Source organism: Fundulus heteroclitus, chromosome 6, assembly GCF_011125445.2.
Source record: "Fundulus heteroclitus isolate FHET01 chromosome 6, MU-UCD_Fhet_4.1, whole genome shotgun sequence".
Classification (NCBI taxonomy): Eukaryota; Metazoa; Chordata; class Actinopteri; order Cyprinodontiformes; family Fundulidae; genus Fundulus; species Fundulus heteroclitus.
In genome coordinates, this window is record NC_046366.1 from 19683704 (window position 1) to 19710889 (window position 27186).

The 27186-nt window shown below is 43.8% G+C and overlaps 3 protein-coding genes across 4 annotated transcripts in view; 2 read left to right on the forward strand and 1 right to left on the reverse strand.

Annotated features, from left to right (window-relative positions):
* The window catches only part of spidr (scaffold protein involved in DNA repair), a gene marked incomplete in the record, with an annotated part of 52804 nt that extends 43607 nt beyond the window's left edge, over positions 1-9197 (forward strand). Inside the window, 5 exon segments of the mRNA XM_036138272.1 lie at positions 3121-3297; positions 4463-4556; positions 4661-4775; positions 8204-8260; positions 8748-9197. Of these exon segments, the coding sequence (XP_035994165.1) occupies positions 3121-3297; positions 4463-4556; positions 4661-4775; positions 8204-8260; positions 8748-8867 (563 nt within the window).
* A 113-nt stretch (positions 9198-9310) lies between these two features.
* cebpd (CCAAT enhancer binding protein delta) lies at positions 9311-10818 on the reverse strand. The gene has a single exon (XM_012876132.3). It carries the CDS (start codon positions 10563-10565, stop codon positions 9651-9653), a length of 915 nt encoding a protein of 304 aa, XP_012731586.2. The 5' UTR covers positions 10566-10818; the 3' UTR covers positions 9311-9650.
* A 3955-nt stretch (positions 10819-14773) lies between these two features.
* mcm4 (minichromosome maintenance complex component 4) lies at positions 14774-25814 on the forward strand. 2 transcript variants are annotated; one of them, XM_036138273.1, is made up of 18 exons: positions 14774-14905; positions 15668-15745; positions 15851-16009; positions 16086-16249; positions 16323-16424; positions 16518-16613; positions 16712-16807; positions 18234-18372; positions 18480-18700; positions 18832-18952; positions 20109-20368; positions 22581-22946; positions 23039-23166; positions 24156-24363; positions 24638-24866; positions 24963-25096; positions 25357-25461; positions 25497-25814. In XM_036138273.1, exons 2-17 carry the CDS (start codon positions 15682-15684, stop codon positions 25450-25452), a joined length of 2583 nt encoding a protein of 860 aa, XP_035994166.1. In that variant the 5' UTR covers positions 14774-14905; positions 15668-15681; the 3' UTR covers positions 25453-25461; positions 25497-25814. The 2 variants fall into 2 exon arrangements, with proteins under 2 accessions (XP_035994166.1, XP_012731596.2); XM_012876142.3 differs by having other exon boundaries at positions 25357-25814.
* Positions 25815-27186: the final 1372 nt, after the last annotated feature.

The window sequence follows — 27186 nt, forward strand, 5'->3', positions numbered from 1 at the left end:
TAACCTACCAAGATTTTACTACAATTATTAGTTTAGTGGAGTTTGTGCTTTAAATCAGAACCAGAATTTGCACTCGCTGTATAAATGGACACGGGGAAAGAACATTGAAGGGGAATGTTGAAGCAACACCTCCAGACATCCATCAGGAAGTTAAAGCTTGGGCCCTAGTTGGTCAACCCAACGGACAATGACCCAAAGCAGGCTGCCAAATTAGTTAAAGAGGGGCTTAAGATGGACAAAGTTGATGTTTTGAAAAACAAAACTTGGATCTCAGTCCTGTTTAAAAAAAAAAAAAGGAAGGGTGAAAAGGTGTTTATGAGCAAGGCAGCCCACAGAGCTGGTAGTTAGAGGCATTCTGGCCCAAAGTCCAGCAAGCTATTATGAGAAACCCAAAATGTTACAGTAGGAGGAGACAATTCTACACTAATTCTACCAAATATTAAGAAAATCAATATATAAACTTCTGACTTTGAAAAAGTTATAAAGAAATGTCGCACCTATTCTGGCACTCGGCAAAAATAAAGAATTTTAGTAAGTCTAACTCCCCTACAGCAGGGGAAGTTTAGTTTAGTTTAAAGACAGCAAGAAAAACAGGTTTTGCGTGTCATTTTGCTCGGTGTTTGCAAATTTGCGACTTTATGTGTTTGTCCAGTTCATGGCGGAGGAGGGTAGATCAAGCTTCCTGTGAGCAGATAATCAGGGGGAACACACAAACCACATATCTTTTTTTCATCAGTCCTTCATGTAAAGCTACAAGTTTCTGCAAATCGTATGGTTAGATGAACATAAGATCTAAACACCATCATTGGAAAGGAGGGACTCACTTGAACTCTCTTTTACAAAACAATGTTTCATTCACTGTTTTGTCTTTTTAATATGTTCTTTTCTTACATATTTAGTGCTTTAGAAGAAAAGGGCTTCTTTTTAAACTTGTAAACGTTTGAAACTTGTTTCTTTTCGACTTTTTTTGGACCTAAAATATCCCAGAGCTTTCTATTTTATTCTGGCCATTTTCTTGTGTTTGCTTTCCCTGTAGGCTACAACACATAGCTGTTTATGTACATTGCTCTCTCTGAGAGGGAAAGGGTCACTCTTGATGCTGACCAGAGCCTTTTTCTGTCTCTGAGGGTCGGTGGAAGAGAGACGGAGACGCCTGTTGTGAAAATGAAAGTGTGATTATCAGCAGTAAAACTATAACCAGTGATTTTTTTTTTTCTCACAGAGATGTTGCACTCTATGAAGGATGTAAATTCATTCTAAATTTAACCCCAAATGTTTGCTAATTACACAGCACACTTGTAGCCAGTGTGTTTTTTGAAAAGGATAAGACCACATGGAGTGTTGAAGTCAACCTGCCAGTGTCACGCCTCTCATGCCACGCTGGAGAATAAAACAAAACTGATAATCCGTCATTCATCAACTTTGTGTGTGTTTCACCTTTTTAGAATGGCTGATATCTGACGCTGGTGAGTTTCAGTCTACGCCTCCTTTGGTTTTCCATTGCCGGCCTGATTTTTTTATTTTTTTTTTTAAGCAAAATGTCGTCGGTTTGATTTGGGATTTGTGGAAAGCCAAAGGCGATTAAAAGATGTACTCGTCTATGCAAGTTTACGGTAAACACCTTTGTGAAACAAGCTTTTGTAATGTTGATGGATGTTCGGCCATTATAGTCTCCCTGTCATCCTCGATCAACTGGTGACCAAGACGTCGGACACAGCAAAATTCCTGCAGTGAGAGGAGTGACTCAATCTGCATACACATCTCAGGTTTGGACTCCAGTAGCGGAAATGCCTGCAAGAAATGGCCAGAGTAAAAAAAAAAAAGAAAAAAAAACTAAGTTCTGGGAAAATAGATTCTAGGGAGTACAAATTTCCTTGTCACATTTTTAAAATTCCTCTTGTTTTAAAATATGAACTGTCAAGGAGTTGAGACGGCGAGATGGCTGGAACATAATGCCGGGCCTGTTTCGCGAGATGTTTAGCACCCACCCACCACAAAACTCCATCCTTGGTCCAGGATAGATGCAGAAAGTGCTCCCTCCCTGCGAGGCCTGTTTTCTGGACAACACTTGGACACCAGTAATCTGGTTTGGCCCTGGTTGCTGTTGTGGAAATGGCAGGGAGAGTGTAATTATGTGGAAAAATTCCTGTTTTTCTGGATACGGTTCCTGCAGTGGAAACACATCTTTTGAAGTTGAAGTATACTTTCCATCAGTGTCAAATTGACTGTTACTTTAGTTATGATCTGTAAAACAAAGTGTGGCTTAAAACATATCAAGACATGGATGGGATGAGGGGGGGGGGGGGGGGAGCACAATATCTTGGAGTTCCCGTAAACTGTCAGCTTACCAGATGACGTTATCACTGCCACACCCACCCAGGCACCTGTGTGAGGCGGCCAGCCGAGGAGCTGCAGAACGTCTGAGGCTGCTCGCTCCAAAACAAGCCCACGCAAACAGAGAAGATTCAATTGCATGTTGTACAGACTCACTCACGTAAACAGGGTGCCGAGCTCGGATGAAGCTGCTTCTGTCCGGTGCCGAGCGCCAACATAAATATGCAAAATAAATAAAAGGGCTAAGTTCATTTTGTTTTGTTTTTTTTTGTTTTTTTCTTACATCTGATCAGAGTGAACAACAACCTTCGAACCACGTTTTTCTGGGAATCTTCGGAGAGCTGGTGTTACTCACCGGATGCACGTTGATTTGTGCAACTTCTTATTTCCCTAAATCTCCGCAGCCGAGCTAAGTTAGCTTGAAAAGCGCAACCTCAAAAGCCACATTTATAGGAAATCTTGAAGTTTCATTTATTAGAGTAATGGAATAAGCAAAAAAGTGTTTGTTTCACGGTTTGAGCGGCAGTTTAAAAGTCGGGTCTCGACACTTTTGCTGAACTGCAATTTAAGAAACCTTTTTATACCGAGCACACTTTTTTTTTTTTTTTTTAAATCAAGTGTTGCGTTTGTGTGTGAAAGTGCTACACAGAGCTGTTCGTTGCTCCAGAGTTATGAACGAAAGGAAAATGGATTTGCTACTTTTAGTCTGCGAATCTTAAACGTCTCTAAATGAGATCTGGTGTGTTCTCCCTTTGCAGTAAAGTATCTTTTTATCTCCATACTCAGGTGTGCTGCTCTGTGCGGAGCAGTCTGTCATTAAGGTGTTATCTGTACAACCCGGGAGCAGCGTGGAGACCCCTGCGAGGCAGGACTCGCTCTCCCAGGTGAAGACCCTGCCCCAGCCACCGAGGCTGGATTCCCTGAGTGTGGAGACCACGCCCAACTCCCTCTGTACTCTCACAGGTCTGTCTCTCTGCTTTTCACTCCGCTCCGTGGTTTTTCCATGCGCCGACTCTCTCCTGATTTCTGCTGAGCAGGCCCAACGACTTGTTCTGTCTGTGGTGAGGGGGAAAAAAAAAAGAAGCAAAAAAAAAACCCAAAAAAAACAACAGAGCACTTGATTTTTATATTTTCGCATGTTTACAGCACGACAAAGGGCTTTGATGTTGTTTCCAGGCGCTGTGATGTTAGTTGTTGGGTCTCTGTCCTCGGGGCGTCATTATGCGAGACAATGTAAAATAGAATCTCATGAAATATTGGAGCATTTATGCCCGTTCCCACATTATTTTTGCAAGAAAACGAAGACGCACGCTCCCCATGAGTCTTTGAACATCCGTTGTTACAATAACTTCGCTTTTATATAATCTTTAATCATTTTTGGAGATATTTTTGACATTTTAATGCTTTCTAATGTTTGCTCTCGTCAGTCATGATTTTTCACTTGCTGCAATTGCTCATACGTCGTAAAAGTAAAAAGATTTTCTCAAGTTTCGCGGCCCTCCTACTCATCTGCTTCAAATCCCACTGAAACGCTGCATAAAGTCTTCCTCTCTCGACGCTTTCTAATTATGTAAATGTGGTTTCGAAGCCTGCAGCAGATGATAATCTGCATCTGCTGCCTTCGCGTCACCGCTGAGAGCAAAGATCACATCGTGAACCCACTCGGCTTCGGCCTCTCTGGCCGTCCATGTTTGGCCAGGTGTTCGAATCAAAATAAAACACACTGTTTGCACTTGTGCACAAATCGTGCCTTCTGGAAGGGAAAGCTGCTCAAAAGACAAAGTCTAATAACTCCTTATCGGGTTTTGCATTTTGTATCCTGTTTAAGGTTCCATGCTTGCAATGGTAGGGCAGCAGCAGCCAAGTGAGTTGTCTTTTTAAGGTGGGGAGCACATTTCTGCTGCTCTTATCGCTGCCATCTTTGATAAAAAAAAAAAAAATGAAAAGGATGCTGTTATCTCCTACACCCTCTCATAAACTTATAAACACTTCAAAACCAATGCCTAGATTGTCTATCACTGTTCCTCCTGTTCAGCTTTAGAAAAACAAGTAGAGGAAATGTATTTTCATGAAAGATCCAAGCCCTTTAAGTGTTAATTGGTTTGTCATTTTTGCTTCTGTTCACCAGGGGTGATTGTTGGCGTAGATGAGAATACCGCTTATTCTTGGCCAGCTTGCAATCTCTGTGGAAGTGACAACTTAGAGGTGTCAGCGGAAAAGCCGTAAGTTCTTTACATACCGAGGCAGATGACATGCTTCTCGTAGTGGCAACTCTTGACATACATTTTTCTGTTTTTTTTTGTTTTTGTTTTTTTTTCTCCAACAGTCAAAACTTCCACTGTGTTTCCTGTAAGTCGATGTTGGACAAGCCGGACACAAAGGTTCAGCTGGAGGTGTTCCTCAGCTCGTCCTCGTTAAGCAACTGCACCTTAAAGGTTAAGGTGGGAACAATTAAGAGCTTTATATCAGGGTCAAACACATAAATGTTTTATGGCAAAACTAAGTAACTGGTGTAGTTGAACTTTCAGGGGCAATAAATGGCAACCATCAACATGATTCCATGAACTGTCCACTCCATGTAGGCACTTCACATGATAAAAACCTGCTGATGTTTCTGACTTAACCATTATCCAGCGCGATATGGCCTGGGGGGGCGGGGGGTGGGGGTGGTACTCTCAGAAAAAATAAAAGAAGGCATCATTTGACTTTTTGCATTTCCAATAGTTTTTTTGTTTTTTCTCCGCATAACAAAATATACGCAGCGGTCTAATGGTGCTGAGGATGGTATCTGATATGTAGCGCTACAGTAAAAGGGCCTCATGTTTTTTTCAGTAATCTGGTCTTCATTTGAATGTAATTAGAACTTACTATGGTCAAACCTGAACCGGGTTATTCTACATTGAGCAAAGACTCTTTAAAAGACAATTTGTAATTTGTAAAACTACTTGTAATGGAGGCTTTTTCATGTTTGTTTGCTTGCTTGTTTGTGTTTTTTTTGGGGGGGTATAAAGACCCACTTGGATGGAGACGAGCAAAAGCACAATCAGTCGACGAATTATTGATCGATTAATGATTCTTAACAGACTGCATTTTATCTACAAAGTTGTTGAAGCTTGTTTTTTTCCGAAGCACAACACATGACCAGCAAACAGATATACGTTTCTGTTTGTTCCTATTTGTCCAGATAAGTTGTTTTATAAGAGCTAGATTTATATCTGTTTTCTTTTTTTCTTTCTTTTTTTTTTTTTGCATAAATGGCTAAACTGGGGAAATGTGTGCAGGGGGGATGGGTGTGTGTTGGTTAGAAGGCTGCAGGAGGAGGTGCTCACCCAGAACTGCCACTAATAACTTAAAAGCAAGTCTTACATGCGGTTTTGTATATGGTCCAGGTTACGTTCCTGGCCCCTATTTACACAAAACATCACCCATCTTAAAATCTATCAAGCCGTTTGACATGAAGCGGTTGGCACACACAGGTGTTGCAATCTCATCAATTAAAGCGCTTTGAGTTAATGAAACAGAACCTTCTTTAATGTCATTTGTAACACCTGCGCTAACCTACTGTTTGATGTTTAAATAGCTTCGGCAAAGAAGAAGTGTGTTCGTTTCCCCCAAAATAACGACTTTAGGCATGCTGGCTGTTTTCTCTCCCCTGCTGTTAGACGGTCATTTTTCTTTTGTTAGCTGTTGTATAAACTGAATTTAATTGTTTATATTAATTTTTTTAATTGAACATAGTGCGCGTTCTTATTCCACCTGTTTCTATCCGTTTGCTGAGCAGCTTTCCTTTTCAAAATCATGAACTGTTTTACACTTATTATAACCAGAAACTTCTTTGTATTTCATTACAATGTTATGTGTTAGAAGTAGTGTTGCACCGATACCGATACCAGTATCGGACGGGGCGCCGATCCAGGACTAAAATAGTGGTATCGGTATCGGAAAGTACCAACAAATAGGGCACCGATACCATTTTGATGTTTTTATGTCACTTGAACGCAGCCTTCTCTCTACTGACAAGTATTATACAAGTTATATAAGTTCATGAAAGTTGCACTATTTTGGCATTTGAGAGCCAAAGCTCAGGGTTTCATATATACACACACACATATCAATTTCAAACAGATGGTATCGGTATGGTATCGGTATCGGCCAATACTGCACAGCCAGGTATCGGGTATGGGAGCCAAAAATTGGTATCGGTGCAACACTACTTAGAAGTGAAAGGAAAATACATGATTCCTATGCTTAAAAATTGAGTATTTTCCTTAAAAATCATTGATTTTAAAATAAGAACCAGAAGAAATACAATTTTCAAGTTCTGCCACCAGTTGTAAAATGGACTTTGGTCTGAAATCTGACCGGACAATTAATAGACATGAAAATGCTTCAATCTAAACCGTTTCATTACATGTCTGTGTGTTTAGGAGCGTGGCCTTGCTGAAAGCCCCAAGTCTTCTGTAGAGTGGCCAAAAGATATGTTGGTCTCTTAAGGCTGACTTATACTCGTGCGTTGGGTTGCCCATAGAAGTTGGGTTGCCCATAGAAGTGCTGTAGACGTTTATCGTTGGCGAGGCCGTAGGTGCAGTATTCTCCAAAAACAAAGGGGGCAGTACTCAACATGTCCAGTGGAAATGCAGTAAACAAGAAGAAACTGTTGACATCACACCTCCAAAATGGCCGCGCACAGTATTGTAAACAATCATGGTGAAGAGACCTAGAAGAAGATGGTATATTAACCCGTTGCATACAGAAATATGTAAAGATGGGGAATACAGCCTGTCTGTAAGGCTTATAACAATCTTCTATTAAATAAAAGGTTAAAAAAACACTTCACTAAATAAAAGCTGATGGCTTTACATACTGTGAACTGTTGCTTTAGACTTGATTTACGCTGCAAGTGATCCTGTTCAATGCGACAAGTATAAACCTAGCTTTATGTCACCAGTCTTCCTGCAAACCAGACTAATAGTTTAACATACTGACATATTCTCCCACCTGAGCTGCTGGGTTTCTGCAGCTCCTCCAGAATCACCTCTCACATCTTAGGTGGTACTTTTACTAATGCCGGCCTTGCCCAACCCTTCAGTTCAGGTGGACGGACCTGTCTCGGATGAGTTGCATTGGTGCCATAGTCTTTACTACAACTTTGTCACTGATCTGTCTGCTTTGTCTTCATCACTTTTCACCAATGTTGTCTAAGAAACGTCTGAGACCTTCACAGAACAGCTGTATTCACACAGAGACTAAATCACCCACAGGTGGACTGTTTATTAAACCTTGGTTGCACCGGGTTTTATTCATGGTTATGAGAGTAGATGAGCTTTCTCTTTTTTTTTTATTCACAGTCAGAAATGTTTACTTTCCTGTGTTTTGTTATTACCAAAAAAAAAAATGTGTGGATTCAAACTCTGCTTAAAACAGCGCAACGGCAAATATGTGATTCTTGGTTGTTGACAAAAAAAAAAACTTTATTTTAACGCATGTTAAAGTGTAGATAAAGGCTTCTGCAGACGATCCTCTGTCCTGTAGTGATCCTTGACTGAGGCATGCTTCCCGGTCGCCTCTTTTACAAAGGTCAACCTCAAAGAGCTTGCATTCGGCACGGTAAAAAAAAGTCGAGACTCTGTGCAAACGGTTTTTAATGACTGAGAACTTGGCGTGGCTCTGATCAGAAAATGTTGAGGGAGGCGACCAGTAAAAGTTATCAGTCTTCTTATCAGCCCGCTTGTATTTTAACCCCTTCCGACCATAAACCAGCAGAGAGACCACAGTCTGCCTGAGCAGCGTTTCTTTTGCATTTACAGTGCAGGGGCGACGATTAAAAAGGCATTACTGACTTCAACGTGTTTTAATCTTTTTCCAACAGCTACAGCAGAGGACCATCATGTCCATCCTGAACACGCCCACGCCGGAAAGCCCTGAGGTAGGTTTACTTATCAAACTGTTACATAAGTCTGGGCTAAGATACAAGGTGCATTGATTTTCTTTATGTCAATATGTCCTCAAAGCACAGTTATCTGCTCTTGATAAAGGCTCTTCTTTGTTGAGTGAACAGGCAGGGTTGGATATTGATACTGCTAGATGTGTAACAGTCCTCCGCCCTCTCTTTTGTTTGGGGGATTTTAAGGTTGCACGCAGTTTCTGGGCTCGGGGTTGTATTATTGACTCGTTACATAAACTGCAGGTGTAGGGGCTGCCCCCTAATCAATCCAATGCATTCTCTTCTAAATTTTGCACGAATGCACGTGCACTAGCGCTGCATAGTTCTCAATATCATTCTTACGCATCCGATGCAACGCAAAGGGTCACAGGCATGCGTCATTTGGCTGCAGGACGTTTATTCAGGCTTGCAGAAATGATTTTCTTAAAAGTATTTTTGAGAAATGTACATGACCCATCTCTTGCTGCAGCTCCAAGGCTACGATGTGGAGAGCGTCTTGGGAAAAGCGGTGGGTCCCATCGCCGTTTATGTCCGAGTGGTCACCAGGAAGCCTGCCCTCTGGATGGGCCTGGAAGAGATCTGCCTCTAACGCTGCTGATAGCACGCCTGGGATTTTGGCTGGCTCCAGCAAATCTGCACACTGGGCCTTGGTCTGAGCCAGTTTATCCCCCCCCCCCCTTGCGAAGGCCTCCTCTGACAGCTTGAGGCTGTTCTGAAGAGAAGGGGCCTGCGAAGAGACAAGGTCTTGTTTGTGTTAATGATATGTGATCCTGTGCAGCAGGAGTTGACAGCCCAAGGGTAGAGCAGTGGCATGCGGGCTGTCAAACCAGCCCATGTGGATCATTAACTGGGATGAGCCCTGAATTTTGACTTTAAAAGAAACCTTTTTTCCAACCTCTGTATGAAAAAAAAAAAAAAACACTGACTCTCAATAAAACGGGTTATTTTTTTTTTTGCTGACTTTGCTCTCTGTTTCCTGTTGCATTTCCTTTTAACACAAATCTTCATAGAGAGACCGCTCACAGACCACAATCCTTGCACGTTGTCATTCTTTTTATTACAGATTCATAAACACATCGTCAAGGTTTTATACAAACTATATAAAAGATCATGCTCTGGCTCTTATACAAAGTTAGAAATTATAAAACTTGTACCATATCAGGTATTGACATCATGTAAATGCAGTGGTAAAATAATTTAATACGGGAGGAGAGAAAAAATAAATCCCACAAAAAAAAAAAAAAAATATGGCAGCAACAACATATTTTCCAGTGCCATTATGGTAAGCTTAATACATCTGGTACAGATGGTAAAGACAAGTGTCTGTTGAGGTATGTCTCCTAAAAAGTCAGTTCACAGGAGAGAGAGTGTGTCACCGGCTCTCCGCGCTCGCTGAGCCCGCAAACGAGCCGCCGGGCATCTGTTTGAAGAACTCTCTGAGCCCGCTGAGCTCCCTGGTTAGCTGCTCGATGGTTTTGTGGAGTTTGTCGTTCTCGTTGCTCAGCTCGATCATCTTCTGCTGCATCTCCAAGTTGCGCCTCTTGGCTTTGTCCCTGCTTTTACGCACGGCAATGTTATTCCGCTCGCGCCTCTGCCGGTACTCCACGCTGTACCGGTCCACCGACTTCTTGCCCTTCTCCCTGCCCAGCTTCCTGGGGGACGGCTTGGCCGAGCTGACGGCGGAGACGGGCTCCGGGGTGGTCGGCGGAGTCGGCTGGCCCGTCGGCAGGCTGACGGACGTCTGCGCGCACGTCTCGATCTGGGAGGGCAGGGACGAGGACACGTCGCTGTCGCTCCAGTCGGACTCCTGCTTGATCGGGGCGCAGAACGCCCCCTTCTCCGGCGCGCCGTCCTGCTTGGCGTAGACGGCCGACAGCTGCAGCTGCTGCTGCTGGTGCTGCTGCTGGTGCTGCTGGTGCTGCATGCCGCCGGACAGCACGGTCTGCAGGTTGTAAAAGTCCGGCTTCTCCTGCTTCACCGTGTTGAACAGGTCGAGGAAGAGCTCGTCGTTGCACAGCTCCAGGTTGGGCACCGACGTCATGGACTCGATGTACTGGCTGAAGTCGATGGCGCTCTCGTCGTCGTACATGGCCGGGGTGCTGGTGCTCAGCTCCACCATGGTGGCCTCCTCGCCCGCGCCGTCGGTCCTGCTGGCCGGCTTGTTGACGCCCTGCTGCGGACCCCCCAGCTTATTGGCGCTCTCGTAGAAGTTAGCAGGCTCCATCGCCCAGCTCATGTTGCATCGTGGGGACACGCAGTGAGAGTCCAGGCTGTATATGTCACACATGAACCCTGCTGGCTCGTCCACGTGGTTAGAGATGAAAACAAAACAAAAAAAAAATCCGACTTTTTTAAAAAAAAGAAAGTGACCCACTTTTGAGACAAGTCGGCTGCACGACGCCCCTGCAAGGTTTTTTTCTCTCTGCAGTTCTTTGTAAATAAAAACTCAAATCTCAGATGGGTTTGTTGTCCCCGCAGCCTGACCGTCAGGACGCTGTCAGCCTTATCTTTTGCGGACTGTCACTTCTCTGGGGCATCGCTACTTTCGCTCAGTGTTTTGTATCGTTCCCCGCTGACGTCACACACGCCGCCCTCTTACCAGCCAGTCAGGTCCAAACACGAGTCACGTGGTGTTCCTTTTTTTTCTTTTTCTTTTTTTCTTTGCGGGAAGGGGGGCGTGTTGCTCACGCCGCCCACTTTTTACTATGACCGTATGAATGGTTCAGGAGTTGTTTACATAGTGCAGGATGTGCTCTGGCTGTTGGGAACGGGATTAAAAATGTATCAGCAGGAACACAGGGATCCAGCACTGCCAGAGGAATTATTCGGCTACACAAAGAATCCTTGCTTTAAAGATGTCCAAGAAAAAGGTTTACCCAGTCAGAGCCATGGGGGGTGACAGACAATGTGTAAATCCTTACAGGGTTTTCCTCTGTAAAAAAGAGGCGATCCTGAAGGGCACATAATCCTCTGAATCTCATCCAACTCACACTTCATTGCCCTACAGCAGCACACCTTCACTTGTTTCAGCTAAACACAAGTAACTGTGCCACAACTGGTAACTCAAAAAAAAAGTTAAGCTCGTATATGTTGATTATGGTATGATATATTGCAACTGGTCGGTTCTGGAAGTTAAATATCACACAAGACCAATCGGGGGGTAAGTTTTCACAACAGTTCTGTCCTACTGAAAATTAGGTCCATATAAGGTACATTTTCTTTGTACCACATAATTAATTGGGGTACTTTTTGGAAAGATCGGTGCAGCTTGGCGTGGAGAGGTGCATTAAAGAAACCCAACTTGGTTTAAAATTGGCTTTTAGCTTTTCTGCAATGTTGGGTAAGTTTGCTGCCTAGTCAAGTACTGTGGAACCATGGCCATTAAACCAGGTAAAAAACCTGGTAAAGGCTGGATTTTGGACTTTGGACCAGCAGGTGACATGGCTTCACTTGCCTTCAAGCTGAATCTCAACCAACTTGGATTCTGTGCTTCCTCCAGACTCAGCGTTTTCTTGATTTCTAAATGAAATGCAAATCTTTGAGGACATTGGACCATTGAATACCAGTCCTTTTCCTTCCTTGTCCAGGTAATACAATTCTGTAGCGCCTTAATGCAAGGAATGTAACGGTTGTGGTCCATATCCTGCATACTTTCGTGTCTGGTGGCAAGTGCACACCTTGTGATTTGTGAATTTTCCATTAATATGTTTGAATACCCTTCCTGTGGAGGGTGTCAGTGACTTTATGCTGGACAACTGTCAAGTCAGCAGTCTTCCAGGTGATTGTGTAGGCCATGAAACAGTAGCCTTCATAATTATGAAGGGTTTTAAATTCATTTATTAAACAGTTTTTTGTTGTTTTTTTTGTCACTTGTCATCAAAATTAAATAGAAACTTAAATTAAACCACTCTGTACTGATTGACTCTGTGATAAACAAGTTAACATTTTTTGTTTTGAATTGTTGAATTCACTTTTAAATGTCTCAATTTGTCAAGATGGATTTGGAGCATAAACCAAACAAGAGTGTGGTGATTAAACGTAGCAGGACAAGTTTCATTTTATTTTCAGAATCTGAGTTAAAGGTTGAAATGACCCAGGGGAGGGGTGAGAAAAAGAAAGATTTGACAAGAATTTACCTCATGAAGACAGCAGTACGATTTGTGAGAACTTAAATGTGCATATACAAAAAAATTACAGGGTATAACTTTGCAAATTGGGAGCTGCCACTTTGTGAAATACAACTGAATGAGGAACTCAGGTTTCTGCACCTGAAAAGATCATTTTTAAGTTCCCCACATGAAGCGTCAGGGAGTGTGTTTCCTATGCGGTGTCTACTTTTTTTTTTTTTTTTTTTTTTTTTTTTTTTTGCTGCAATGGTCTTATGATACTGGGCTGCTTAAATACTGCCGGATGTGCTCTGGCTGTTTGGAGCGTGTTAAAAGGAAGTCAAGCTTCCGAATCCAAAGGTGACGGAGGAAATATTCACATAATATACTAAGAAAGTAAAAGAACGGTCGGTCACACTACAGATGCAACTATAAGGCTGTAAGTAGCAACAGTATCAGAAGTAGGCAACCTGTCTTATCGCTTTGCTCCACGTATTCCAACCAAAATACCAGAGCTGTTGGGGATTTCCAATTGGAAATGCATCCAATATAAAAAAAAAAAAATTCAGATCTAAAAGGCATTTATTATTCACAATATTTTCCTTTCAACTTTTCTTTACTTGCAAAGCAACTTCAGCTGCCAACTCAAGTTGAGTCAAACATGGATGCAATCTCTTAGCAATATCGCAAATAGAAGATTCGGAGAAATAACTAATAAATATTTTCTGTCTGATTCACTGTAGACCATTAGGAGGCGTGGCGTCAAAAGATGACCAAAAAGTGATAAGAAGTGTTTTTCATCCTCTTTTATGAGCAGTGGTCTCTCTGGGAGGTGCCCTTAAATCACACATGCTGGACTGACACTTCTCGGAAATGTTTCTCGTGTTTTCCACTTAGGAAGTTCGTAGTACTTTTCCTCTCTCCTCCTTGTCTCCAGCATGGAAACTGCACCTCCTGGTGGCCACTGTGTGTACCTGCAGGATGTTTTATCCAGAATCAGTACTCCGTACATATTCATCACATGGGAATATACTTGACACCTTTATTTACCTGATTTTTAACAACTTCAAATTTCATTTCCTCACTTTGGTTTGTCTTGAAGATGACCGACTAAAAATTTTAATCTCAGGGACGTTTTCCATGAGTGGTCGGTCATTTCTCCACTATTAGTGGAAGTGAGATTTGTGGTGGGGCGAGAGATCACCCACGAAACTTTCTTTTGTTTCCTGCCGGTTGTGTGGTTTATTCAAAAGTGTATGGGGTTGTGAGCCTGTGGGAAAGTGTGGGTGTCACTGATTCGATTTAAAAATATATACATACTACGCATAACATGTTGTACAAGAAATGCACCATTATCATTTTAAAAATAGAAACAGAGAAAAGTAAGTGAAAATCTCTTAAAAGAAAAACAATTTCATGGCTAAATTGAGGGAAAAGAACCCCCCAATTTGCTAAGCTTTATGTAATGCTTCATTTTTAAATGGGGAGACAAAATATGATTTGAAGCGTTGGCAGCAATCTTTGCAGACCTACATTTCCGTTGTGGACAATATCTTACGCAGTCATCTGTTGTAGCAGCATCAGAGCCAGTGACTTAAAAAAAACAACAACACCTTGATTAACTGATGAAGAAGGCTGGTTCTGTCACAGGGACCGCTCTGGGCCCTCTGGAGACGAGTCTCTAACGCAGGATGCTTTGTGAAATGAGACTAGCCCAACAACAGCGTGTTAAGTCCATTTTCTTCAGATCAACTGTAACACAAATGCCCACTATAAAGACTTTATGATGAGACGTTGAGCTTAGCTGATAAGAGTCCCTAAAATATCTAATTTAAACTTTGGGATCAATAGTAAGGTAAGAAAAAAACAAGAGTTGAAACAAATTTAAAACTTCCAAAATCAGATCGAGTGGATCAAACGCTTCCCCCTTCGGTATTTGCAGGATTTGCAAATGATCCATTCTTTATCTATAAGAGACATTAGCTTTGAAAGGTACTAAAGGTTATAAATGTAAATGTATTGCATAAACCAAACACTTATAAGACATCATAGCCTGTCCTGTTTTGTACTATAAGTGAATCATTTCATAGAGTCAATGCCTCATTTTAATAGTTAACATTCTTATATTCCATTTGATCGCCACACACTCGTGTTTTGTCTGCTGCGTTCATAATAACATGGCGGAAGCAGAGAATGAGTTCTCCTTCCTGCTGGGTCGGACCAAACTAACCCGGAGTGTCGATGCATACAAGACCTCCCATAAAAGACTCTGAACAATCTTTTAGCACCTGATAAAAGTGCAGTTGTGGTTTTGAACACATATTGTATCTTTTTCAAGCAAGTTAAACGAAGCATGACTGTTATTTTGACGTCGCGAAACTAATAAAGTCCTCAAGACTCCCCCGCTGTCCCGAAGTTGCTCAGCCTAGAGGCTGTGATTGGCCGAAAGTTCCCCGCGAAAATTACGTCACCCGCAGTTTCGCGCCACAGCTGCAACAGTCGGACGCCTTTGCCTGAAGAGGTAAGAAAATGACAAATTGCTGAAGTTTTACACTGGTAAGCAGGTGGTTATGGATGGTTTATCACCGAGCGGCTTGTTAGGCGAGTTAATCCGAATGCAGACGAAGGAGTTTGTTGCTAAAAAAAATAAATTTTAGGGATGAAATCAGGTCAAACACCGCCGGAAAGAGATGGGTTATTGTCTCCCTGCAGCCACATGTCAAATGGTGGCCGAAGTGTAGTTACAGCAATGAATACCTAAATGTGAACAAGTGTTTAAATGGTTTAATCCATCACAAAGATCATATCTGAAATATTTTCTGTAATGATTTCTAAAACTAAATGATCACGTGTTAGGCGGTGCTTTTTTATTTTATTTTGTCGTCCATTGTTGATTATTTGCAGCAAATATAGACCTTGCTAACAAGATGAGGATAAATCGCGAACATGCTTTTTACTATAAGACAATTAAACCACCTGCTTGTCTTTTAGATTTCTATCAAGGATTCGCCTGGTCGGAAATAAAACTTTTTCTCCAGTCCATGCTTACAGTCCAGCTTCTCAGTTGACCCCATTGAGCAGATAATTAAAATCTCTCCATGAAAATATAACTTTAAATGCAAGAGAAACAAATAAACCCTTAGTAAAATAAGTCGTGCCTTATCTCTAAAAGTATGTATTTTGGTAAGGATGTAAAACAAATCCAGGAAGCCTGTATTCATATGCATGCTGTTGTTGGTTTTTTTCAGAACTATGATGACTATGTTATCCGTATTCTCCCCAGATATCCCAGCAGCCATGTCTTCTCCTGCCTCAACGCCTGGTGGCCGCAAACGTGGAAGGAAGGCCAACCCTGCCACACGTCAGTTCAGCTCTCGTCTTCCTCTCAGCCTCTGGGGGATCGTGCTGTGTTTGTGTGTTTTTGCTTTTAACTCTCCCTCTCTCTCTCTCTGGTGTCTAATCTCAGCGAGCAGCGAGGGCCCCGCCTCGCCCCTCTCCCAGAGGCGCCGGGGCCAGGACTCCTCCGGCGGCGACCTGATGCCGCTGCCGACCTCCCCGGCCACCGACATGCTCAGCCCCGCCGCCCCGCAGGACACCTCCCTGTTCTCCAGCCCCAGACCGTCAGGTACGTCAGCGCTCGCCTCCTCCTTAAAGCGTCAGAAACCGTGACCCGACTAATCGCCTCACGTCGTCTTTTGCAGTTCTGCCAAACGAAGTGGACATGAGTTCCCCTCTCATGTACGGGACGCCGAGCTCCCGGGTGGAAGGCACGCCGCGGAGTGGAGTGCGCGGCACGCCGGCCAGGCAGCGCCCGGACCTGGGGTCGGTCAGGAAGGCTCCGCAGGTGGATCTGCAGTCGGATCAGGTCAGTTTCCGGCGCTCGCTCGCTCTTCAGAAGAAAGCGCAGATGTTTGAAAGGTCGCCCTTTCATGTCGCAGCCCAGCGCAGACGGCGCCGTAGCCAGCGAGCCCAATGCAGGCCACAGGCTGGTGATCTGGGGGACCGACGTCAACGTGGGAACCTGCAAGGAGAAGTTCCAGGTATGCCAGATGGGTCGGGGGGGAAAAAAACTGTCTGTTTAGTGTCTGACGTAGGCCGGGTGTTTGAAATCGGTTTGCTCCCGTTACTTCCAGAGGTTTCTGCAGAGGTTCATCGACCCGGCCTCCACCGAGGACGAGAACGTCGGCCTGGATCTAAATGAGCCGCTGTACATGCAGAAGCTAGAAGAGGTGGTGCATTCGTTCATTTTTTATTAATATTAATATGTAACTTAATGCGCACATTTCTTCATCGGGTGTTTTATTTTGTTTCTCTTTGCATGTCTCAGATCAGCGTTGTCGGGGACCCCGTCCTGAACGTGAACTGTCGCCATGTGCAGTCGTTTGATGCGGAGCTGTACAGGCAGCTCATCTGCTACCCACAGGTGATGGACCCGCCTGGCTCCGTCCGCTCTAACATAAAGAAATGTTAGAACGGGCAGGCAGTGGTTTTTGACTCTTTTCAAAGTGAATAGTTCATTGTGTTAATAAGATCCTCAACTACGGTGGCGCAGTGTGTTTTGCCCCCGATCAGGTCATGATTGCCACAGAATTGTCCGTATATCTTTCTGATATTCGATTTATTTTACCTCGTTACATACTCTGACATCTTTATCGCGAGTCGCCACCTTTTAAAATCCAAAGAGCCCTTCTTATGCCTGCACCTGCTGTATAAAACTGGTCCTAAAGAGCCGTTTTCTTTCTTTTATGGATTTACCTCAGACTTTTATAAACTGGGGAAATCAATAAAAATGAAAACAAGCAACATTATTTGCATTCAAATGACAGAAAATAGTTCCTCAGCACTTTTTTTTTTTATTGTCTATGGGAACAAAGACATCAGCTGTTTGTATATCAGTTCTTGATCAGTTTATTAGGAGCCAACGTGATGAGGCCAGAGAGCCATAAAACCATGGAGCCACACCTTGTGATCGGATCTAAATGAGGCCTGCAAGGGGAAAATAACAGGAACTTTAGCAAGGATTTGCCAGCCCCTTGCTATAGTTTTCTTTTTATAATTTAATTAGTGTACGTTTTTACTGGCATTTTGCAATAAGGGGAGGGGTTGCCTTGTGATTAGAGCATTGTGCTTTTGTCCCGGAGGTTCTGGGTTCAACTCCTACAGACTGCCATTCTGGGTCCCTGAGCAAGACCCTTAACCCCAGAATGCTCCCACGGTGCCGCACAGTGGCATCCCACTGCTCCCCAATGGGATGGGTTAAGATGCAGAGATACCACATTTCGTTGGAATGTACGTTGCAATGACAATAATAATAACAATAATAATAATAATAATTATTATTATTATTATTATTATTATTATTATTATTATTATTATTATTATTATTATTATTATTATCGAACTTAAGATAGCTCTCACAAGGCTTTACTAGGATCCTGGTGTAAACTGCTTCCTGCACTTTTAAGCAGGATCTCGTCAGACTTTAGCTGGATCCTGCTCTAGTTTTCTCTGGGAGCTTTAGTGGGATCTTGCCAGATTTGGGCGGGATCCTGTTCGAAATTTCCTTTTTGAACTCCAGAAGGATCCCATGAGATTTTTCAGGGATCCTGCTGTAGTTTTCTCTTAGAAAGTTAGAAGATCCCAGCCAGATCCCTCTGACTTATAACGTGTTTGCTGCCCCCTCATCAAAGCCACTTTACCAGTCAAGGACAAAGGTTTTCAAGAGTGACAAAGTATGGTTGACTGGGGAGAACTAGTCTAGTAATATCTGCAGAATTTAGATCTTCTATTGTTTGTATTTTTTTACACTGACCTTCCCCTGCTTTATACATTTCTGTTTATCTCTACAGGAAGTCATCCCAACCTTCGACATGGCGGTCAACGAGCTCTTCTTCGAGCGTTTTCCCGACTCGGTCCTCGAGTTCCAGATCCAGGTCCGCCCCTACAACGCCCTGAAGACGCGAAACATGCGGAGCCTGAACCCAGAAGGTGCTGAACGCCGACCTGAGAGCATCCTGTCCCGTGTTTTATTTTTTTAGTGTGGGCTTTCTGCGAGCGCTGACGCACGGCGCCCCGCGCGCCTTTCTCCTCCGCAGACATCGATCAGCTGATCACCATCGGCGGCATGGTGATCCGCACCTCGCAGCTCATCCCCGAGATGCAGGAGGCGTTCTTCCAGTGCCAGGTGTGCGCCTTCAGCGCCCGCGCCGAGGTGGATCGCGGCCGCATCGCCGAGCCAGCCGTGTGTCGCCACTGCAACAACACCCACAGCATGGCGCTCATTCACAACCGCTCCCTCTTTTCAGACAAGCAGATGGTGAGGGTTCGACGGCGTTCCTGGGCAGATTGCTTTAACCGTCATCGACGCCTGTTCTCAACAACGTGTCGGGTGGTAATAGGCGACGTGTCGGGCCAAGGTCGTGACATCTGTTCGTTTTGATTAATCAGATCAAGATCCAGGAGTCGCCTGAAGACATGCCGGCGGGCCAGACGCCGCACACCACCATCGTGTACGCTCACAACGACCTGGTGGACAAAGTGCAGCCCGGAGACCGCATCAACATCACAGGTGGGGGGCTCCTGAGGGGCTGCAGGCGCCACTTCCTGTCGACCGGCGAAGCGGTCCGTCTTTAACGTCTCCTAATAGCTCAGGCTGTAGTTGGCCATCAAAAAATTAATAATAATAAAATAGCTGGAAAGGTTTAGAACTGAGGTGATTTATTTTGTTTTGAAACTTCTATATTTTTTTCATATTTTTATATAAATTTATATATTTTTTTATTTATATTTGACTATAAAAGGTAAAATGTATTTGATTGTAGGTCAGTTAAAACGCGCCCAGAGAATGAAGTCTTTACAGGCACAGCAGGATCCGTCTCAAAAAAAAAAAAAAATCCAGAAACTAGGAAGAATAATTTTTATTTTATTTTTTCTGCTATTCCATCTGCAGCATGTGGAAAATGAGCTGAATCGGCTCTTTATCGCACACAGTTGAAATGTTGCAGTGTTTGGTTTATTTTCTAGAGGCCCAGAGACGGGATCTGTTTCTCCAGCTGTTGGTCTAATTAATCTGAATCCAGTACGTGTTATTAAATCAGAAACGAGTCCTTCGTATTTACACTACGGGACAGCAATACGCCGTTCTCGTGTCAAACCTGTGCAGGTATGGGCCGACGCTCGCGGCTAAGCCCGTCTGCGTTCAGATTTGCTTGTTCGCAGCCGATTCCAAACTAAAACGGCAATCGTAGCTGAACATGTTTTGTTCTTAAAGCTGCTGTTTGCGCCTGGCAAAAGTAAATTTTTGTACTTTTCACACCTACGAAAAATATAGAATGGCCAATTAACCTAACAGTCATGTTTTTGGACTGTGAGAGGAAGCCGGAGTACCCGGAGAGAACCCACGCATGCACAGGGAGAACATGCAAACTCCATGCAGAAAGGCCCAAGACCTTTAAAACCACAAAATGGAATCAAAAACCCAAACTAGTTGCGTGGGTTAGTGTGCCGGCCCTTTACTCGCCTCGCTCTGAACCGAGCCCAGTCCAGCCAGCAGCATTCAGAGCAGCAGCCGAGGGAACCACGGTTGTGCTGAATGAGCTGCAGAGATGATTTCTAACGAGCTGAAGTTAAACTGGACCGAGACCGTACGAGCTGTCTTCTAAAGCATCACTTTTTATATATTTTTCTGCGATCACATCCTCATCTTCCCCCGTCCCTGTGCGCAGGCATCTACAGAGCCGTCCCGATGCGCGTCAACCCCCGGCAGAGCAACGTGAGGGCCGTCTACAAGACCCACATAGACGTCATCCACTTCCGCAAGACGGACGAGAAGCGCCTGCACGGTCTGGACGAGGACGCCGAGCAGAAGCTCTTCACCGAGGACCGGGTGCAGACCCTGAAGGAGCTGGCGGCCAAGCCCGACGTCTACGAGCGCCTCTCCTCCGCCCTGGCGCCGAGCATCTACGAACACGAGGACATCAAGAAGGTGGGCGGCGACGGGCGAGCGTGATGGGACGGGGTTTCCCCCTGGAGTCTGAACGTACTCTCTCAATAAAAAACAGGCCGTTGTATTTCTGTCTTCTTGTACTAAAAAAAAACGATTAACTTTATCCAACTTACCAGGCCTTCATGATTGCCTCACAGAGTAATTCCTGCTTATTTTGCACCTCCTGCAGCCGTGCCCCAGCATTACAAGTTGAAATATCCCCTTCCTGTCGATATGCTGCTCTCGTGTTATTTTCCGAAGCCTGCAGCGAACATGGCGGATCTGATTTATTTATTTATTTTAGATAGGGCTGGGCAACGATTAAAATATTTAATCGCAATTAATCGCATAATTTGCCTGATTAATCGCGATTAATCGCATTGTATTTACAAACTCCAAGAATGAATTCAAAAGTAGTGTAAAGAGCACTTTTATTTTAATGTTCTGCTGCCATATGAACAAAAGTGTTGTAACATTTGTAGCACTTATCAGTAACACATATTTAGTGTAAAGCTCAACTTAAACATGTAAAACAAAAAATAGCAATAATAATAAATTAAAGCTTATTGCCACTGACAGGGAATTCTCTTTATGGGGAAAAAAATCTACCAAAAACAGGCAATTTCTGAGGTAACAGCAGGGAGCAGCATTACCATTTTATGTTCAATACCAAAGTTTAACTTGGCAGTGGTTCCAACTAACTTGTTTCTGTCATATTCCATGCTGGAAGAACTTTAAACTGAAATGCTTGCTAACTCGATATGCTTGCGTTGCTTGCGTTTATTTGACGTTGACACGCGTTTTTTTGTTGTTGCTTTCTCGCGTGCATATAGTGAATGGCAGGGAAAAACAGGCAAAAACACATGGATACTTTGAAACGAGAAGCGACTTCACCGACGGCGTCGATGCAGACCTCGCTCCGCTCCGCACAAAACTTGTTCCAGCCGCCAACTCACCGCCTCGCCTCGCCTAAGCAAATTCCTGCGGGAAACACCGCCTTCCGCATGTCGGCTTTGTTTTTTTCCGGGCAGCACTTTTCTTCCTCTGAATCCAAGGTTTGGCTGACAGCGAGGTTATTGGCGCATTATCGCCACCTACTGTTCTGATTCAAACCCCTTCACCGCAGCAACAGACCTTCACAAAATAAAAGCATGTGACCAACATGCGTTAATGCGCGTTAAAGAAAATATCGCCGTTAATAGTCTAATGAGTTAACGCGAAATTAACTCGTTAACCTGCCCAGCCCTAATTTTACATGTAGATGGATTAGCAGCTCATGTGGCGAGTTCTACACATAAAGGTTGAAAATATGGAGGAGACGGGCTGGCGCTCGCAATTCCAGCGGAAACCAGCCAGAACCAGCTGCATATCTTTTGTGTAAAGTTTCTGTCAGGCCAATGAAGCACACAAACTACAATAATTTAAAAAAAAAAGAATAATTACATTACTGAATAAAAAGGTGCATGCTGCCCTAAAGGGTATAAACTTTTATTTTTGGTTCTTTTTCGTACCGCTTTGCCGCACGGGGAAGGAACTTTTACAGCTTCCCCGTGTATTTTGGCCTAAATGGGAGCCGGTTTGCCACCAAATTAAAATCAAAAATGGTTGCATTGTGATAGCTTAGGTCAGGGGTGTCCAAAGTGCGGCCCGGGGGCCATCTGTGGCCCTCTGAAAGATTTTGGGCGGCCCTCAATCATCAGCCATATTTTCGCTCTTAATTCAAGTTAATTGTAAATAAGACCGCAAACGTTTTACCAAAAGGCAGCCATTTATTTAAAATAAATTTACAAATGTATTTATCTGTGAAATAAAGCAAGAGTGAGCCCAAATTAATCCTGTTCTTGTTGCTGAAAAGACACAAAAGAAACCAACAGAAAAAGAGGATCAACCCAAACAGTTTAGGACATTGTTTGCCGGGCGAAACCGTGTTTTAATAATTCAAATCTAAAATGATTTACAGATGCATTTTTTTCTACAGAAATCAGACTGATTTGCTTGTTTCATTAAAGTATTTTGTGCGTTTTAGTTAATGTTGAGCAGTTAAAATGGAAAAAAAAAAAAAAAAGTTTTTGCCATTTTGATTTAAAAAAAGGTTTCAATTTTGTGGCCCCTGAGTATTTTCTATGGGACATTATTGGCCCCCATGGCAAAAAGTTCATTTGTGTGTAATCTGCATCTTTTAAAGCTCCCCTCCCCTCCGTGTCTCTCGCAGGGCATCCTGCTGCAGCTGTTCGGCGGCACGCGCAAAGACTTCAGCCAGACGGGCCGGGGACACTTCCGCGCCGAGGTCAACATCCTCCTGTGCGGCGACCCCGGCACCAGCAAGTCCCAGCTGCTCCAGTACGTCTACAACCTGGTGCCCCGCGGCCAGTACACGTCGGGGAAGGGCTCCAGCGCCGTGGGTCTCACCGCCTACGTGATGAAGGATCCGGAGACCAGGCAGCTGGTCCTGCAGACGGGCGCCCTGGTGCTGAGCGACAACGGCATCTGCTGCATCGACGAGTTCGACAAGATGAGCGACAACACGCGCTCGGTGCTGCACGAGGTCATGGAGCAGCAGACCCTCTCCATCGCCAAGGTGCGTTCGCCCGAAGCTGGCGTACGGCGAAAAACGACATAAAAAAAAAAGAGAAGAAGAGAGATTTAGCTTTTCTTCTCGACTTTCCGCAGGCGGGAATCATCTGCCAGCTGAACGCCCGCACCGCCGTGCTGGCGGCCGCCAACCCCGTGGAGTCTCAGTGGAACCCCAAGAAGACGACGATCGAGAACATTCAGCTGCCGCACACGCTGCTGTCCAGGTAGCCGTGGGCAGCGGGGGGGGGGACGAACCGTCACCACGTTGGCGTCGTGTTTAAAATCTGAATAAAAAGTCAATTATTACTGCAGAAAACAGTGCAGAAATGTGCCTTGTTTTTTAGTTTTTTTATAATAGTTCCTGTCCTAATCCGGTATAACCACTGAGCTATATAATACACTGGAGTGTTGATTTTGCCGAAAAACTGAAGTCACCGGCCGCCATCTTGCTACTCCCTACTCTCACAGAATCTCATAGGATTTGGTTGCAACAACAAGCAGTTTTCTGGCTGTGTGAAAACGTTTCGCAGGTAATTCTACAGTCAGTGGATGTACTAACACTATCAACTACTAGAAAATTAGGTGCTGAAATATTTTACATGTTATTCATATTAAATATATATAAGTATGTGTATATATGTATACACATATGTAAATATATGTTTTTGTATATTGTTATTTATATATTTATAAATGTTAAACATATATATTTAAATGAATATAATGCAAAATATTTCAGCACATGACTTTCTCAGTACTTGATATTTTTAGAACATAACATAAAAGTATATGGCATTTGACATTTTAAAAGTCTTAAGCCCCCCCTGAACATGAGAAAATCCTCGTTATTCGATGCTGTAGCGCACATATTCCCTAGTTACTGGGGGGAAATAGGGAGTACCAATATGGCGGCTGGTGGCTTCAACGCGACTCGTTCAAAAAGACGGTGATTATCACTCCAGTGTATTATATAGCTCAGTGGGTATAACCATCAGACAGAAGAACCAGTTGCGTGGATTAAAGCTTGTCTGCCAGAAATAAATCAATAAATTTAATAGTCTTAGCACCTTTTCTTTCTCTCTGTCATGCGAGGCCTGTGTACATATTACCTCCCTTGTCTCTAACGGGGCACTACAGCCAACAGAGTCACTTTCCTACCCCAGAGTCCTGCTAATCCGTGTATTTTTACTTAATTTTTTTCTTGCTCCGTCAGATTCGACCTGATCTTCCTGATGCTGGATCCCCAAGACGAGGCCTACGACCGCAGGCTGGCCCACCACCTGGTGTCCCTCTACTACCAGAGCGAGGAGCAGCTGGAGGAGGAGTTCCTGGACATGGCCGTGCTGAAGGACTTCATCGCGTACGCTCGCACGTACATCAACCCCAGGCTGAGCGAGGAGGCCAGCCAGGCCCTCATCGAGGTCTGCGTTTATGTCCCGTGGGCATTTTATTTTTTTTTTTTTTTAAGCCGTAGACCAGCAAAAACCCAACCGCCTGATTTAGGAACCATGACATCTGGCTCGTATAGTTTTAAAATGAAAGGTTGCCTTCAGAAGTCACCTGTTAGACGCATAAAATCCCGATAAAACTCATGGATCTGTGGTTGTAATGTTTAAAAAAAAAAAGATGCAAAGCTAAATTGGTGTGAAGCTCCAAAGCCCCCCCGTTCTCACCCCGCTGTCGTTTTGTCGGCAGGCCTACATCGACATGAGGAAGATCGGCAGCGGGCGGGGCATGGTGTCCGCCTACCCCCGGCAGCTGGAGTCCCTGATCCGCCTGGCGGAGGCGCACGCCAAGGTGCGCTTCTCCGACAAGGTGGAGACCATCGACGTGGAGGAGGCCAGGCGGCTCCACAGGGAGGCCCTCAAGCAGTCGGCCACCGACCCCAGGACGGGATTCGTCGACATCTCCATTCTGACCACGGGTATGCGGCGGCGGCGGCGTTGTCCTACTCTCCCTCCGTACGTCCGCCACCAGCCGTGTCTGAGCCTGACGTCGTGGTCGTGTTTTTTTTTTACAGGTATGAGCGCCACGGCCCGCAAACGTAAGGAGGAGGTGGCCCAGGCGCTGAAGAAGCTGATCGAGGCCAAAGGAAAGACGCCGGCCATGAAGTACCAGCAGCTCCTGGAAGACCTCAGGGGCCAGTCTGAAACGGCAAGTGCTCATTATTTCTTTATTTTTTGTTGCTTTTTTTGTTAGTATTTTCCATCTGGGTGAACGACTGTGACGTTAGAGCACAGCATCTCGATAATTGGCCCGTTCACTTTGAACGCCTGGTTTCTCTGTCCCCGACTCGTCAGAAACTTCAGTTTACTATCACATGTCGAACACATTTGCTACGATTTGAAATGTTGTCTCACTTCCTGTGTTCACTTCCTCTTTTTTTTTTTTTTTTTTCCCCGCCCTGTTTGCAGGCGATCACCAAGGAGCTGTTTGACGAGGCGCTGCGAGCCCTGGCTGACGACGATTACCTGACGGTCACCGGGAAGACCGTCCGTCTGCTTGCCTAAAGGGCCGGCGCGCACGCCCCGGCGGATTTCTGGAGGCCTTCGTTTAAAATCCCGCTTCCTTTTTTTTTGTCCGACTGTAAAATAAGAAAAGTTTGAGTAAAAGCAGCCATTTGTTGTTCTGGGATTTAGAAATATGGTTCAGAGATAAACGGGACTCTGAAGGGTTTTGGCTCATTTTCTGTCTAAGAAGATGAAGAAGAAGAAACGGATGCACACAGTGGCTGTTAAAGTTAATATTTTGTTCGTTACAAACTTTGCAATAATGTTCTTGTTTTTTTTTTTCTGTTCTGGTGTATGATGTGTAGTGAAAATTGCTTGCATAAATTTGTGTTAATAGAGGAAAAAAATAAAATGTTGCGCACTAAATATGTTTTTATTATTACGGCCTTGAAGTGAGACTTCCCCCATCTTTAGTTGTATGTAATTGTAAATATTTAACCGATTTCCCTCAAAAGGTACAATTTTCAGAGGCTAAAATATAAATGATTATGCTTTAATGAGTGTAACTTACTAAGAATAAATTAGCTTGAGGTTGTAAAGTAACCCATTAACCTGAATGACTTCCTGAATGAGAGATTCTTCAAAAGAGGCTGCTTCTCATCTCTGACGGGACTTAATTTAGGCTCCGACTTGATATTTTGTCACCAAGCTTATCGCACCGCTGTTTGTCTTATCAGCCGCTGCTGTCGGGGTGTGCTATAGCTGTGGTGGCTGCAATTTCCTGAATTTTAAAACTGGATCTGCAGCAGCTACTGCATGTCGAGTTTGTTAAATCAATATCTGGTTGCCAGTCGTTAACTCATCTCAGCGTGAAGCTCATTAATGGACGGCTTTTCTCTATTGCAATAAATTTTTTTTACATGTTTTCAATGCTGTTAGGTTAAGATCACTGCAAAAAATGTGTTTTTTGCATTTGTGAAAAATGAGTGCAACGTGTTATTTTATATATCCTAGATCAGCGGTGTCCAAAAATTTCTGCTGTTGGGCCAAAATTGTTAAATTTGAAAGCACTGGAGGGCCAAAAAATAAAATAGCCAAAAATATTGTGATTTTCTTTTAACCTGCCCAACGAAATATAATTTTAAGAAAACACATTAAACAGCATGAAGTCTGCATTGGAATAAAAGTTGCCCTATTTACTATGAAATTAAAGCGAATGTAACAAGTGCGCTTGTATATAAGTCCCACAAATGTTTTGTGTTGTACCAAACACTCAAACATTCAATTGTAAGATTGTACACTTGTCTATAATAAATTTACAGTAATGAAAAAAAAAAAGTTTCCATCTGCAAAAAGTCCCCAGTGTTGATCAGCCAAATATTTCTTGAAATGCAGTTTGAGGGCCGCACAAAATCAGCACAAGGGCCCCAAATGGCCCCCGGGCCACACTTTGGACACCCCTGTCCTAGATGGTAAAATCTAAACTGCAAAGGTCTTGGGTCATGGCTGCGATCTTTTAAAGAATACCTCCGAGCACAGATTCTTTTTTTTTTTTTTTTTTTTGGTGGATCTATCATTGCACCAGTAGTACAAGGAAATTAAAGTGCTTGTGGCTGAAATTAAGAGAACGAGCACAACTTTCAAACAGCGGCGATAAAATCTATTACATAACCAAATGTAGCAGGAAATTAAAAGTGAAAATGGGTTATGAAAAAAAAATAGCAAAACGAAGTAAAAGTGCAAAACTTCATGAATCCGACAGGGCAAGAAAAGCTGTTCTGGACAACATGCATG

Coding starts and splice junctions, on each gene's coding strand:
- mcm4 (XM_012876142.3), top strand. CDS start 15,682: ATGTCTTCTCCTGCCTCAACGCCTGGTGGCCGCAAACGTGGAAGGAAG. Junction 18,953..20,108: donor AGACCGCATCAACATCACAG/GTGGGGGGCTCC, acceptor CCCTGTGCGCAG/GCATCTACAGAGCCGTCCCG. Junction 24,364..24,637: donor CCAGCCAGGCCCTCATCGAG/GTCTGCGTTTAT, acceptor TTTTGTCGGCAG/GCCTACATCGACATGAGGAA.
- cebpd (XM_012876132.3), bottom strand. CDS start 10,565: ATGTGTGACATATACAGCCTGGACTCTCACTGCGTGTCCCCACGATGC.